This window comes from Lutra lutra, chromosome 9 (genome assembly GCF_902655055.1).
Source record: "Lutra lutra chromosome 9, mLutLut1.2, whole genome shotgun sequence".
Classification (NCBI taxonomy): domain Eukaryota; kingdom Metazoa; phylum Chordata; class Mammalia; order Carnivora; family Mustelidae; genus Lutra; species Lutra lutra.
In genome coordinates, this window is record NC_062286.1 from 117,614,646 (window position 1) to 117,629,174 (window position 14,529).

Consider the following 14,529-nt stretch of genomic DNA (forward strand, 5'->3'; position numbering starts at 1 on the left):
GATCTCGGGGTCCTGGAATCAAGCCCCACGTGAGGCTCCTCACTCAGCAGGGCGTCCGCTTGTTTCCCTCTCCCATTGCCCCTTCCCCCGCTCATGTTCTGTCTCTCCTTCTCATAAATAAATATTTAATAAAAATAATAAAAAAATGAAAGACCAGGTAGTAAATATTTTAAATTTTGTAGGTTACGTATGGTCTCTGTCACATACTCTGTGTGTGTGTGAGTGTGTTTCAACCCTTTGAAATTGTGAAAAACGGACGTAGGTCAAGGTCTGTACAAAGATGGATTGCAAGCTGGACTTGGCCCACAGACTGAAGTTTGCTGACCTCTGCTCCAAGTGATCATCTGGGGAATGTGAGAACTAAAAGGCTCTTTTTGCATCAGGACTCTAAGATCTCATCTGTTCCATCTATTAGATTTCTTCATTACATGTTCACTCCTTTCTGTTAGTACTTTGATAAGAAATAGTATGGGGATGGGGCGCCTGGGTGGCTCAGTGGGTTAAGCCGCTGCCTTCGGCTCAGGTCATGATCCCAGGTCCTGGGTTCGAGCCCCACATCGGGCTTTCTGCTCAGCAGGGAGCCTGCTTCCTCCTCTCTCTCTGCCTGCCTCTCTGCTTACTTGTGATTTCTCTCTGTCAAATAAATAAATAAAATCTTAAAAAAAAAAAAAAAAGAAAAAAGAAACAGTATGGGGAGAATAGATCCTCAGTATGGAGTGCCGTTTTCTCAACATAGTATCCTCCTTTGCTCTTTGTAGATGACAGGTGATTAAAAACAATTGGTTGTTGGTTGGTATAATTGGGATCTAATAATGTGCTATTTGGAAAAAAATTCCCCCGAATCCCTAAGTTTGTAAGTGTTTTTATATCATCACTTACCCTGGACTCTGTTCAAAAGGAGCTCTGAGCTGATCTTTCTAGGAAGTCAAAAGGTGTGATTGCTTACATGACTGCATATAAGTCCCTTGGTGGTGGTGTTCCCTAGGAAAACTTAGGACTGTTGTTTTGGAAGTGGTAGTGAATCTGTCTTTCCAGGACCATGACACAAAATGTCTGTGTAGGATATTTCCTATAATAAGAAAAAAAAAAAAATTCAAGTTTTTCAAACATACACAGAGGCTAGTATAATGGTAGAGAGGATAGTATGATCTTCCATGAACCTGTCACTTGGTTCTATAGTGATCAAAACATGGAAAATCTTATTTTATCTGCATTTCTACCTACTTAACCTCTGCACTGGATATTTCTACCAACAAAAGATAACTTTGAAGCAAATTCTAAGTATCACCTCATATCATCATTTCAATAGCAAGTAAAGATATGTATCTTTATATCTTCAGTATGTATCTTTAAAAATATAAGTATAAAAATCTCCATAATACTATCACACATAAAAAGATTAATAGTAATCTCTTAATAGTGACAAATAGTGCTCTTACATCTCCAAATCTCTAATTGAATTGTTCAAATCAGGATCCAAATAAAGCCCACATATTGCATTTGTTTGGTAAATCTCTAAGTCCCCTTTTCTCTGTAGGCTCCTCTACTTACATATTACTTGTGGAATAAAGTGGCTTGTTTGTCCTATAAATTTTCCATAATCCCAGTTTTGGTCATTGTATTCCCATGGTGTTATTTAATATATTCCTGTTCCTTCTGTATTTCCTGTAAATGAGTGGTCAAACCTAAAGGCTTGATTAAATTCTGGTTAGATTTGGGGCACCTGAGTGGGCTCCGTTGGTTAAGCATTTGCCTTTGGCTCAGGTCATGGTCTCAGGGTCCTGGGATTGAGCCCCGTGTTGCGCTCCCTGCTTATCGGAAGTCTGCCTCTCCCTCGCCCTCTGCCTCTCCGCCCACATCCCCACCTCTGCACCCTGCTCATGCCTTTTTCTCTCTCTCTCAAATAAATAAATATAATCTTTAGAGAATATTCTGGTTAGATTCTTTTGGGGGTTGGGAGGGAGAATACTTTATAGATGATCCCATCCAAGGGTGTATAATGTCCACACATTTATTTTTATGTTCAGATACTCCTTAAAAGTACCTAAAGATATTTTCTAGTTCTCAGTGGATTCCGAGGTTATCAGTCTAATCTACTTAGTGTAAAGGGGGTTTTAACTGAGGTTTAAATGAAATCATCTCCTGCCTTTATTGATGAAGCCATTTAGAAACGTTAGTTCTTAAGCCACTGAGGCAGCACTTCTGGAAAGTTGTACTGTTGCTTATCTAACAGACATTCTTTCTAATAGCTGGAGGAAGAACTGAAACAGCAGAGAGAAGCAGCTTGCTTCAAGGCTCGTCCAAACACCGTCATCTCCCAGGAGCCCTTTGTTCCCAAGAAAGAGAAGAAATCCATTGCAGGTAGTATTATATGTATTCTTGGGGGATCAGGGCAGAATTGTCAGACTTCCCGGGGAGGATGCTGGGACTCCATTGTGTCAGTATCAGCTGTGTCAACCAGAAGCATTTGCCTTTAGAGGATCTAGTTGTTCTCTTCTTGGACCAGGTTTTTGGTCTTTGTTGAACCATGCACCTGTGTTGAGTTTGCAGCCTATATTGGGGCCAGATTCAGACAACAAGAGCCTAGGTAAAGGCAGCTGGCATTTCCACAGCAGTCATGGACTTTACTCACCCAAAGAGTAGTAAGTGAGGGAGGAAGAGCCAGGACTTCTTTCTGGAGTCTTCTTTTCCATGAAGCAAGCCTTAGGTATAAGACGCTTGATTCCTTAAAGCACTGGGTAAGGTGTCAGAAAATGGCTTCTTCTCCTACATCTATCTCAGAATCACCGTGTAGTTTTGAGCAAGATATTTCATCTGTATGGGTCTTGCTTTTCTCTGAATTAGATGGTTTCCAGGAGGCCTTCCAACAGTTAAAATTCCAGGACTTTTTCTTTGTGGTATGTTCCTCCTTTCTGCTGACAGGGCTTCCCTAGAACTTAGCCTTTCTGTTGCTGGGTGCGTCCGTGCCACTTGCTGCATGCAGGGGGCTGGGTTTATGCAGGTTGTGCTTGTGCACCAATATTGTCTCTGTTTCTGTACTCAGAGGGCCTTTCTGGTTCTCTAGTCCAGGAACCTTTCCAGCTGGCCACTGAGAAGAGAGCCAAGGAGCGGCAGGAGCTGGAGAAGAGAATGGCTGAGGTAGAAGCTCAGAAAATCCAGCAGCTGGAAGAGGCCAGGCACCAGGAGGAAGAGCAGCAAAGGGAGGAGCTGGCCAGGCTACGGAAAGAACTGGTAACTGGGCAGCATGAACACTAACTAACCCAGAGTTGTCTCTGTTTTATCTGTACCTTGCCTTGTCCCAGAAAGGATCTAAGGTGGCCTACCAGGACATATCAAAGATGAGTGAAGGTAGAAAATCACACAAACCAAGAACGGTGGCAAAGTTGTGATGTGAACAGTGTTAAAGATGTGCACATTGTGATCCATGTGTGGATCACAATGGCTATGTTTGAGCCATAATTTTGGCTCTTTTTAGGAACCAACCTGTTGGTTACAAAACTCACAGTGTTCATGAGATACAAACAAGCTAATAGTTTAAAAAAAAAAATTAGTCTTGATACTGAATTCAGACAGAATTTCTTCTGGGGGGTCTTCATAAGGCGGATATCATGTGGTATAATATACACAGTGATGCATTCCTAGGATTTATTTATTTATCTAATTTTTATTATTTCCTTTACACTTAAGAAAACCGATGTGGTTTTGCAATTAGACAAGAATATGTAGGTAGGGAAGGACATGGGAATTACGTTGCAACTGCATTTTCATTTTTCTCTTAATAATTTACTCAAATTTCTTGGGGTTATAGCACATATTGGTCCATGTGAACGTCAATGCTAACACTAGAAAAATGATTTAGATATTAAGTTATCCAGAAAGAAAGCTTAATTTGCAGTAAGGACTTTTTCACTCAGAGGGTAGCAAGGTACATTCACTGCATTAATGAGCAAAGAGACAGTTTCAGATGGAACTTCATGAGACTGATAAGAGGATGATTACATAAATATATAAGTTGTTGTGGTTTTGTCTCAAAAGGCTAGGCCAGCTGCTGTTCGAGCTATTGGCAGAGATGACTGTGGCCTCAGGAAGTCTCTAGGGACAAACTTAAAGGGACTAACTTGTTGGCAAAACCCAAGCTGCCATTTGCTGATTGGATGAAAAAAATGATACAGTTCCCACTCTAGATTTGCTCACAGAACCAGCCTTTTTTCCAGCCTGAAGTTCTTTGATTTTTCTTCAGCACTTGGTACTGCCTCTTGTATTTGTCCCCATCGTCGAGGTGTCACTTAACAACGATTCTCGGTGTAGGCTGATACTGGTGTCAGCGTCCTAAAGCACAGTTCAGTCAATGCTAGTTAGCTCTCACTAACCTGACTTAATTCAGGATTGTTTTAGACTGCCCAAAAGGAAGGCTGGCTTTCTCCCAGCAGCCCTTCCTGGTTCTGGTTTTTGTTTATTTGTTTGTCCATGGTTTGGGTGACTATTAAGACTTGATAAGTTTAAGACAATGAGGGGCAGGAGGAGTCAAGATGGCGGAGAAGTAGCAGGCTGAGACTACTTCGGGTAGCGGGAGATCAGCTAAATAGCTTATCTAAAGATTGCAAACACCTACAAATCCAACGGGAGATTGAAGAGAAGAACAGCAATTCCAGAAACAGAAAATCAACCACTTTCTGCAAGTTTATGTAATATATATATATTTTTTCCTCTTTTTATATTTTTTTCTTTATCGGCTTTCTTTTTTTTAATAGTTTTTTTTTTTTCTTTCTTTCTGAACCCCTTTTTATCCCCTTTCTCCCCCCTCACAATTCAGGATCTCTTCTGATTTGGCTAAAGCATATTTTCCTGGGGTTGTTGCCACCCTTTTAGTATTTTACTTGCTCCTTCATAAACTCTTATCTGGACAAAATGACAAGGCGGAAAAATTCACAACAAAAAAAAGAACAAGAGGCAATACCAAAGGCTAGGGACCTAATCAATACAGACATTGGTAATATGTCAGATATAGAGTTCAGAATGATGATTCTCAAGGTTCTAGCCGGGCTTGAAAAAGGCATGGAAGATATTAAAGCAACCCTCTCGGGAGATATAAAAGCCCTTTCTGGAGAAATAAAAGAACTAAAATCTAACCAAGTTGAAATCAAAAAAGCTATTAATGAGGTGCAATCAAAAATGGAGGCTCTCACTGCTAGGATAAATGAGGCAGAAGAAAGAATTAGCGATATAGAAGACCAAATGACAGAGAATAAAGAAGCTGAGCAAAAGAGGGACAAACAGCTACTGGACCACGAGGAGAGAATTCAAGAGATAAGTGACACCATAAGACGAAACAACATTAGAATAATTGGGATTCCAGAAGAAGAGGAAACAGAGAGGGGAGCAGAAGGTATATTGGAGAGAATTATTGGAGAGAATTTCCCCAATATGGCAAAGGGAACAAGCATCAAAATCCAGGAGGTTCAGAGAACCCCCCTCAAAATCAATAAGAATAGGTCTACACCCCGTCACCTAATAGTAAAATTGACAAGTCTTAGTGACAAAGAAAAGATCCTGAAAGCAGCCCGGGAAAAGAAGTCTGTAACGTACAATGGTAAAAATATTAGATTGGCAGCAGACTTATCCACAGAGACCTGGCAGGCCAGAAAGAGCTGGCATGATATATTCAGAGTACTAAATGAGAAAAACATGCAGCCAAGAATACTATATCCAGCTAGGCTATCATTGAAAATAGATGGAGAGATTAAAAGCTTCCAGGACAAACAAAAACTGAAAGAATTTGCAAATACCAAACCAGCTCTACAGGAAATATTGAAAGGGGTCCTCTAAGCAAAGAGAGACCCTCAAAGTAGTAGATCAGAAAGAAACAGAGACAATATACAATAACAGTCACCTTACAGGCAATACAATGGCACTAAATTCATATCTCTCAATACTTACCCTGAATGTTAATGGGCTAAATGCCCCAATCAAAAGACACAGGGTATCAGAATGGATAAAAAAACAAAAACCATCTATATGTTGCCTACAAGAAACTCATCTTACACCCGAAGACACCTCCAGGTTTAAAGTGAGGGGGTGGAAAAGAATTTACCATGCTAATGGACATCAGAAGAAAGCAGGAGTGGCAATCCTTATATCAGATCAATTAGATTTTAAGCCAAAGATTATAATAAGAGATGAGGAAGGACACTATATTATACTCAAAGGAACTGTCCAACAAGAAGATCTAACAATTTTAAATATCTATGCCCCTAATGTGGGAGCAGCCAACTATATAAACCAATTAATAACAAAATCAAAGAAACACATCGACAAGAATACAATAATAGTAGGGGATTTTAACACTCCCCTCACTGAAATGGACAGATCATCCAAGCAAAAGATCAACAAGGAAATCAAGGCCTTAAATGACACACTGGACCAGATGGACATCACAGATATATTCAGAACATTTCATCCCAAAGCAACAGAATACACATTCTTCTCTAGTGCACATGGAACGTTCTCCAGAATAGATCACATTCTTGGTCCTAAATCAAGTCTCAACCGGTATCAAAAGATTGGGATCATTCCCTGCATATTTTCAGACCACAATGCTCTAAAGCTAGAACTCAATAACAAGAGGAAATTTGGAAAGAACCCAAATACATGGAGACTAAACAGCATCCTTCTAAAGAATGAATGGGTCAACCAGGAAATCAAAGAAGAATTGAAAAAATTTATGGAAACAAATGATAATGAAAACACAACAGTTCAGAATCTGTGGGACACAACAAAGGCAGTCCTGAGAGGAAAATATATAGCGGTACAAGCCTTTCTCAAGAAACAAGAAAGGTCTCAGGTACACAACCTAACCCTACACCTAAAGGAGCTGGAGAAAGAACAAGAAAGAAACCCTAAACCCAGCAGGAGAAGAGAAATCATAAAGATCAGAGCAGAAATCAATGAAATAGAAACCAAAAAAACAATAGAACAAATCAACGAAACTAGGAGCTGGTTCTTTGAAAGAATTAATAAGATTGATAAACCCCTGGCCAGACTTATCAAAAAGAAAAGAGAGAGGACCCAAATAAATAAAATCATGAATGAAAGAGGAGAGATCACAACGAACACCAAAGAAATACAGACAATTATAAGAACATACTATGAGCAACTCTACGGCAACAAATTTGACAATCTGGAAGAAATGGATGCATTCCTAGAGACATATAAACTACCACAACTGAACCAGGAAGAAATAGAAAGCCTGAACAGACCCATAACCAGTAAGGAGATTGAAACAGTCATCAAAAATCTCCAAACAAACAAAAGCCCAGGGCCAGACGGCTTCCCGGGGGAATTCTACCAAACATTTAAAGAAGAACTAATTCCTATTCTCCTGAAACTGTTCCAAAAAATAGCAATAGAAGGAAAACTTCCAAACTCATTTTATGAGGCCAGCATTACCTTGATCCCAAAACCAGACAAGGATCCCAACAAAAAAGAGAACTACAGACCAATATCCTTGATGAACACAGATGCAAAAATTCTCGCCAAAATACTAGCCAATAGGATTCAACAGTACGTTAAAAGGATTATTCACCACGACCAAGTGGGATTTATTCCAGGGCTGCAAGGCTGGTTCAACATCCGCAAATCAATCAATGTGATACAACACATTAATAAAAGAAAGAACAAGAACCATATGATACTCTCCATAGATGCTGAAAAAGCATTTGACAAAGTACAGCATCCCTTCCTGATCAAAACTCTTCAAAGTGTAGGGATAGACGGCACATACCTCAATATTATCAAAGCCATCTATGAAAAACCCACCGCAAATATCATTCTCAATGGAGAAAAACTGAAAGCTTTTCCGCTAAGGTCAGGAACACGGCAGGGATGTCCGTTATCACCACTGCTATTCAACATAGTACTAGAAGTCCTAGCCTCAGCAATCAGACAACAAAAGGAAATTAAAGGCATCCAAATCGGCAAAGAAGAAGTCAAACTATCACTCTTTGCAGATGATATGATACTCTATGTGGAAAACCCAAAAGACTCCACTCCAAAACTGCTAGAACTTGTACAGGAATTCAGTAAAGTGTCAGGATATAAAATCAATGCACAGAAATCAGTTGCATTTCTCTACACCAACAACAAGACAGAAGAAAGAGAAATTAAGGAGTCCATCCCATTTACAATAGCACCCAAAACTATAAGATACCTAGGAATAAACCTAACCAAAGAGACTAAGAATCTATACTCAGAAAACTATAAAGTACTCATGAAAGAAATTGAGGAAGACACAAAGAAATGGAAAAATGTTCCATGCTCCTGGATTGGAAGAATAAATATTGTGAAAATGTCTATGCTACCTAAAGCAATCTACACATTTAATGCAATTCCTATCAAAGTACCATCCATTTTTTTCAAAGAAATGGAACAAATAATCCTAAAATTTATATGGAACCAGAAAAGACCTCGAATAGCCAAAGGAATATTGAAAAAGAAAGCCAAAGTTGGTGGCATCACAATTCCGGACTTCAAGCTCTATTACAAAGCTGTCATCATCAAGACAGCATGGTACTGGCACAAAAACAGACACATAGATCAATGGAACAGAATAGAGAGCCCAGAAATGGACCCTCAACTCTATGGTCAACTCATCTTCGACAAAGCAGGAAAGAATGTCCAATGGAACAAAGACAGCCTCTTCAATAAATGGTGTTGGGAAAATTGGACAGCCACATGCAGAAAAATGAAATTGGATCATTTCCTTACACCACACACGAAAATAGACTCAAAATGGATGAAGGATCTCAATGTGAGAAAGGAATCCATCAAAATCCTCGATGAGAACACAGGCAGCAACCTCTTCGACGTCAGCCGCAGCAACATCTTCCTAGGAACATCACCAAAGGCAAGGGAAGCAAGGGCAAAAATGAACTTTTGGGATTTTATCAAGATCAAAAGCTTTTGCACAGCAAAGGAAATAGTGAACAAAACCAAAAGACAACTGACAGAATGGGAGAAGATATTTGCAAATGACATATCAGATAAAGGGCTAGTGTCCAAAATCTATAAAGAACTTAGCAAACTCAACACCCAAAGAACAAATAATCCAATCAAGAAATGGGCAGAGGACATGAACAGACATTTCTGCAAAGAAGACATCCAGATGGCCAACAGACACATGAAAAAGTGCTCCATATCACTCGGCATCAGGGAAATACAAATCAAAACCACCATGAGATATCACCTCACACCAGTCAGAATGGCTAAAATTAACAAGTCAGGAAATGACAGATGCTGGCGAGGATGCGGAGAAAGGGGAACCCTCCTACACTGTTGGTGGGAATGCAAGCTGGTGCAACCACTCTGGAAAACAGCATGGAGGTTCCTCAAAATGTTGAAAATAGAACTACCCTATGACCCTGCAATTGCACTGCTGGGTATTTACTCTAAAGATACAAACATAGTGATCCGAAGGGGCACATGCACCCGAATGTTTATAGCAGCAATGTCTACAATAGCCAAACTATGGAAAGAACCTAGATGTCCATCTACAGACGAATGGATAAAGAAGATGTGGTATATATACACAATGGAATACTATGCAGCCATCAAAAGAAATGAAATCTTGCCATTTGCGACGACGTGGATGGAACTAGAGGGTATCATGCTTAGCGAAATAAGTCAATCGGAGAAAGACAGCTATCATATGATCTCCCTGATATGAGGGAGAGGAGATGCAACATGGGGGGTCGAGGGGGTAGGAGAAGAGTAATGAAACAAGATGGGATTGGGAGGGAGACAAACCATAAGTGACTCTTAATCTCACAAAACAAACTGAGGGTTGATGGGGGGAGGGGGTTGGGAGAGGGGGTGGGGTTATGGATATCGGGGAGGGTACGTGCTATGGTGAGTGTTGTGAAGTGTGTAAACCTGGCGATTCGCAGACCTGTACCCCTGGGGATAAAAATATATGTTTATAAAGCTGTAAAAAAAAAAAAAAAAAAAGACTTGATAAGTTTAAGATTGTACTCTGGGAGGTTTTTTTTTGTTTGTTTGTTTGTTTAAACGTATAGTGTATTGTTAGTTTCAGTGGTAGAGTTCAGTGATTCATCAGTCTTATGACACCCAGTGTTCATTACATAACATGCCCTTCTTAATGTCCATCACCCATTTATCCCAGCCCCCCACTCCCCATGCTGATGGGTTCTTAACATGTATCTCTTTCCTGCTACAGTTGTGTACAGCTCGGTTAGACCTAGTAAAAAAACAATCAAGCTCAAGCTGGAGTTAGGCTTGATGTTCTTTGGTGCAGACTGAGGGACCCCCAAGACCTGAACAGAAACCTACTTGGGCGCAAAAGCTCACGTGCTTTTCCATTATGCTGTGTTGCATTTTTTACCCCCTCTTGGATAGTGATTTGGATCTAAGACTATATAAACATTTTTTCAAGAAGAAAGAAAAAAAACAACTATATGCATAGTTCTCTAACATCCTGATCAGTGGTAATTCTCTGTCCTTACTCTACAGGTGCACAAGGCAAATCCAATACGCAAGTACCAGGGTGTGGAAGTAAAGTCAAGTGACCAGCCTCTGACTGTGCCCGTTTCTCCCAAGTTCTCCACTCGATTCCACTGCTAACCTGAGCCGTGAGCTGCAGGCACCACCTGAGAACAGGAGCTGCTCTTTTCATCAAACCAGGAGCCTCCTTTCCTTGTCACCAGGGCATGGAGAGAACCCATTTCTCAAGACTTTTACCTGCCCATGCCCAACAGAGTGTACCTGACAAGTGTGGACTCCAATTTTGTTGAGAGTTGTTTTCCTATGTTATTGAGACTAAGAATGAGACTCACTGATGCATGTCTTGCTCTGCCTCCATGTAGTGATTTCCTTTGAACCATCAGTCGACCTTTGATATGAGTCTTAACTCTGACTAAGTTTGAAATTTCTGTATCAGCACAGTATGTACTCTCTGTTGCCTCTTCGCCCCCCTCCCTTTTTTTCTTTTTAACCAGAAAATAAAGATAGTTAAATACTAAGATAGGATTTAAGTCATGGCTTTCCTGAGGAATAGTCAGTGTATCAGATTCTTTCCTCATCTCTGCCTAAAATGAATTTAGAGTCAAGTAGACTGTCTCTACAAGGGCGGAAGGCTCATTAATTGCATAGCCATGAGGAAGACCGTGGACCGACATAGAGCCTCACGGCAGCCATTGGCAAGCTTTGGGGCAGAGTTGCTGTTAAGGCACGTTCTTCCTTGTCAATGCTGATAACAGGGAATGCTGTGCAGTACACATTTTAAGTCCTCCGATAAACTGGAGAGGAATAAATATGTTTGTCTTCCCTTCCCTGATTTTGTTACTTCATGTTTTTAATTCTGTCAAGCCCCCTTGGAGGTCACATCTTATTGGAGAAATGGGTACTTTGAGAGGAGGAGGGTCCAGGAACTTTTTAAAGCATAGGCTCTGTCCTTAGAGGAATGTGCTTTGTAACGCTTTTCTGGCCTTCCATATTTTGTTAACTCCCTTCCAGGAAATACTCTGGAAGGCAATCCATGTGTGTTATGCCTTCACACAGACCTGTGCCTTCTTTCCTAAATGTGCTTTTTCTCATCTGGTAAATTTCCTTATAAGGCTAAAGTAAAATCTTTTTCATAAATCCTTCCTTGAACCCCGACCTCTGCAGTCAAGAATGATCACTTCCTTCTGTGTGCCTCTCAAATGTTTCCTGTATATATCTCTAGTAGAACAGTTATACTGCTGAATTACTTGTTCACAAACTGGTAGAGACCCAGATACCTAAAATTTTCTTAGTCCTTGAAAATAAAAATTATCTTAGTCATCTCTGTATTTTTGTAGCTGGCACAGAATTTGCTAGATCCATGTCAAATACTGTATTTTCTCTTACACTTGGCCTTATTTATGAACTGTACTCTTCACTAGTACTCTACTTCTGTGCTAAAGGATATAAGAGCATCCATATTCAGCCCAGGCCAGTCCTAGGCACCATAGAAGATAGTAAACTTATTTTACATTCCTTTCATTTATTCATTCAATGAGCATTATGAACAGGCTGTTGTAGATTCGGTGACGGATGATTAAGCAAGACATGATTTGCAGATCCCTGAGCCTCCTGAAGACCACTGACCGATGCAAGATAAAATTCCCTTATTCATTCCCATAAGCGTAGATTTACAGGGCCATACTTACTCATGCAATTCATTTAACTATTTACTTGGCGCTAAGTGTATATACCTTGGGACCACTTAGTCTCTGGGAGTAGAACAATGAACAGAAGAACTTGCCTTCATGGAGCTTACCTTTTAGGAGGGAAGACAGGCCATAATCAAGCAACTGTCCTCTCTCCTGCCATGTAGTAAATGTTTCTCTGACTACCGTGTGGAGAATAGACTGGAATGGGTTGGGGCATGTAGGTGAGAGTTAATAGGAGCTTGGGCTGGGGTAGCAGCAGTGGAGATTGTGAGAAATGGTTGGGTTCTGAGTGTATCCTGAAGTTGTTAACTGGCAAGACTTGCTGATATATTGGACGTAGTGTGCAAGAAAGAGGGTAACTGAGGAGGGTACATAGGTATTTGTCCTGTGAAAGATCCAGTTCTACCTCAGTCCTATCTCTCGTGGATTCATGGAAGGTTTTCAGTGTCTCTGGTCACCTCTTGCTTGGGTTTTTCTCCTGTTCACCTCTTGAGCCCCTCTGGGTCTATCTGTCTTCTGTAACTTTACCCCCCTTCTCTGATATCAGTTTTTTGACAGTTCACGGTCATTCATATATTTCCATCTGGTCTCAGATGTTTTATGTATTTTGCCCATTTTTTTGTTTTTAGTCATTTCAGGGAAGAGAATAAATCCAACCCTCAAAATGAGGGTCCTAGAAAGAGTATTACTGAGAATTATGGACCTACTGGATCCTTCTGGATTGCCCTCTCCAGACAGGCCCATGTAATGTGTCACATGTAATGTGTGACAGGCTTAGAGAGGCAACAGAATGGGATTACATTACTTCAGAGCAAAGACCTTAAAACTGAGATGCAGACATCCACTGCCTCCTGCTCCCCAGAATTCCTCAGTTTCCCAGCAGCAGGCTGTTTCTGCTCAGCTCCGTCTGTCTAGTACCCCATTCTCTTTCAGATCACCTCACATGATCCTCGTTTCTAATAGTCTCCCATTTCCTCCAAAGCTCAAAATTTCCACTTCTATCTTACAGAGGAAGTCAGGTTCGTTATCCCTTCCGGCCATATTCTAGCGGGAGCTGCACTTTCAACACCCAGAATTTGCTCTGAAATTTTCCTAAGCAAAGAACCTGTCCTCTGATAGGAATTTACTGAATTTTACTGAGAAATCTGGCTGTCACACTATGCTTGGCAATCTTACAAGGCTTCTAGCTCATGCGCACATGCAGATGGTTAGCATTCCCACAGTTTCTGGGAAGGACTTTGTTTTCAGCGTTGTTTGGACTTGGCCATGGTTTCCCATTGCTAATAGTCTCGTGCTCATTAACATACTTGTGAGCTTACTGTTCACTCTTACTGTGGTCGGTCGTTTTGTCCTTGTGTGATTGCTCTGTTGCCATCTTGACTGCTGTTTTATGCCTTGCCGGTTCTTTTCCACAGAGCTGTGTCCCTGGAAAGTAGAGCTTGGGCGGTAGGAGCTACCGTGGCAGCTGCTCCAGAGTTTAATGGAGAGGAGACCCATATACAAGGCATTGTAACAAGACGAGATGTGACTGAGTAATGTGAGACACTAAAAGTACTGAGGGAGTTCAGAGATTGTTTTTGGAGGTGAGGCTGCCGTGCTTAAAGATGTTTCTTTTCTTTTCTTTTTTTTTTTTTAAGTAAAAATTGCCAAAGGAATATAGTATGTCTTTTGGAAACCATTAAAATAATACAGACCGTATAGAATAAACCATGCAAGTCTCCTTATTTCCCTGCTCCCGTTTCCCAGGAGTACCCCATTGCTAACAGTTGCATATTCTTCCAGAAGGTTTTTATGAAACACACAGATTTCAAGGGCATTTTTCTTTTCTTGTAATAATAAGATTGTAGCATTCCGCATTTGTTTTTAATTTGCTCCTTGAAACGTTGTACATTCACATGGTTCAGAATTCACAAGCTATAAAGGCGAAGTCCTCCACCTTTTCTCCCAACTGTTCAGTTCCCATCGTCAGAGATAGTGCTGTCAGGCGTGCTCCTTTGCAGGGACAGTCACCGTAGATGTATTTCTATCTCCTCTCTCCTTTAACTTTTATACAAATAGTATCATGCTTTATACAAATAGTATCAAGGTACAAGTCTGTACCTTGCTCTTTTCATATGTGTTCTGGATTGAATGATGTTCAGGCACTACCTTGGGCCTGTTCTGGCTTCCCCCGCCTGAAGTATGAAGCCTCTTAGGAGAACCTAGTGACAAGGAGGCAGACCTGGAGAAGAGTCTAGATCCTCTGCAGATATCCTAGGCTAGTGACTTGAGGTTCCAAGGACTCGACAGGTCAGGAACACCTGGTCTTTTACCCCATCCTGGC

General features: G+C 40.7%; 1 protein-coding gene across 1 annotated transcript in view; it reads left to right on the forward strand.

The window, feature by feature from the left end:
- The window catches only part of TPX2 (TPX2 microtubule nucleation factor), a 64,595-nt gene extending 52,752 nt beyond the window's left edge, over window positions 1-11,843 (forward strand). The window contains exons 16-18 of the mRNA XM_047743832.1: window positions 2,250-2,361; window positions 3,044-3,231; window positions 10,525-11,843. Of these exons, the coding sequence (XP_047599788.1) occupies window positions 2,250-2,361; window positions 3,044-3,231; window positions 10,525-10,635 (411 nt within the window). The 3' untranslated portion in view covers window positions 10,636-11,843. The remainder of the gene's footprint in view (window positions 1-2,249; window positions 2,362-3,043; window positions 3,232-10,524) is intronic.
- Window positions 11,844-14,529: the final 2,686 nt, after the last annotated feature.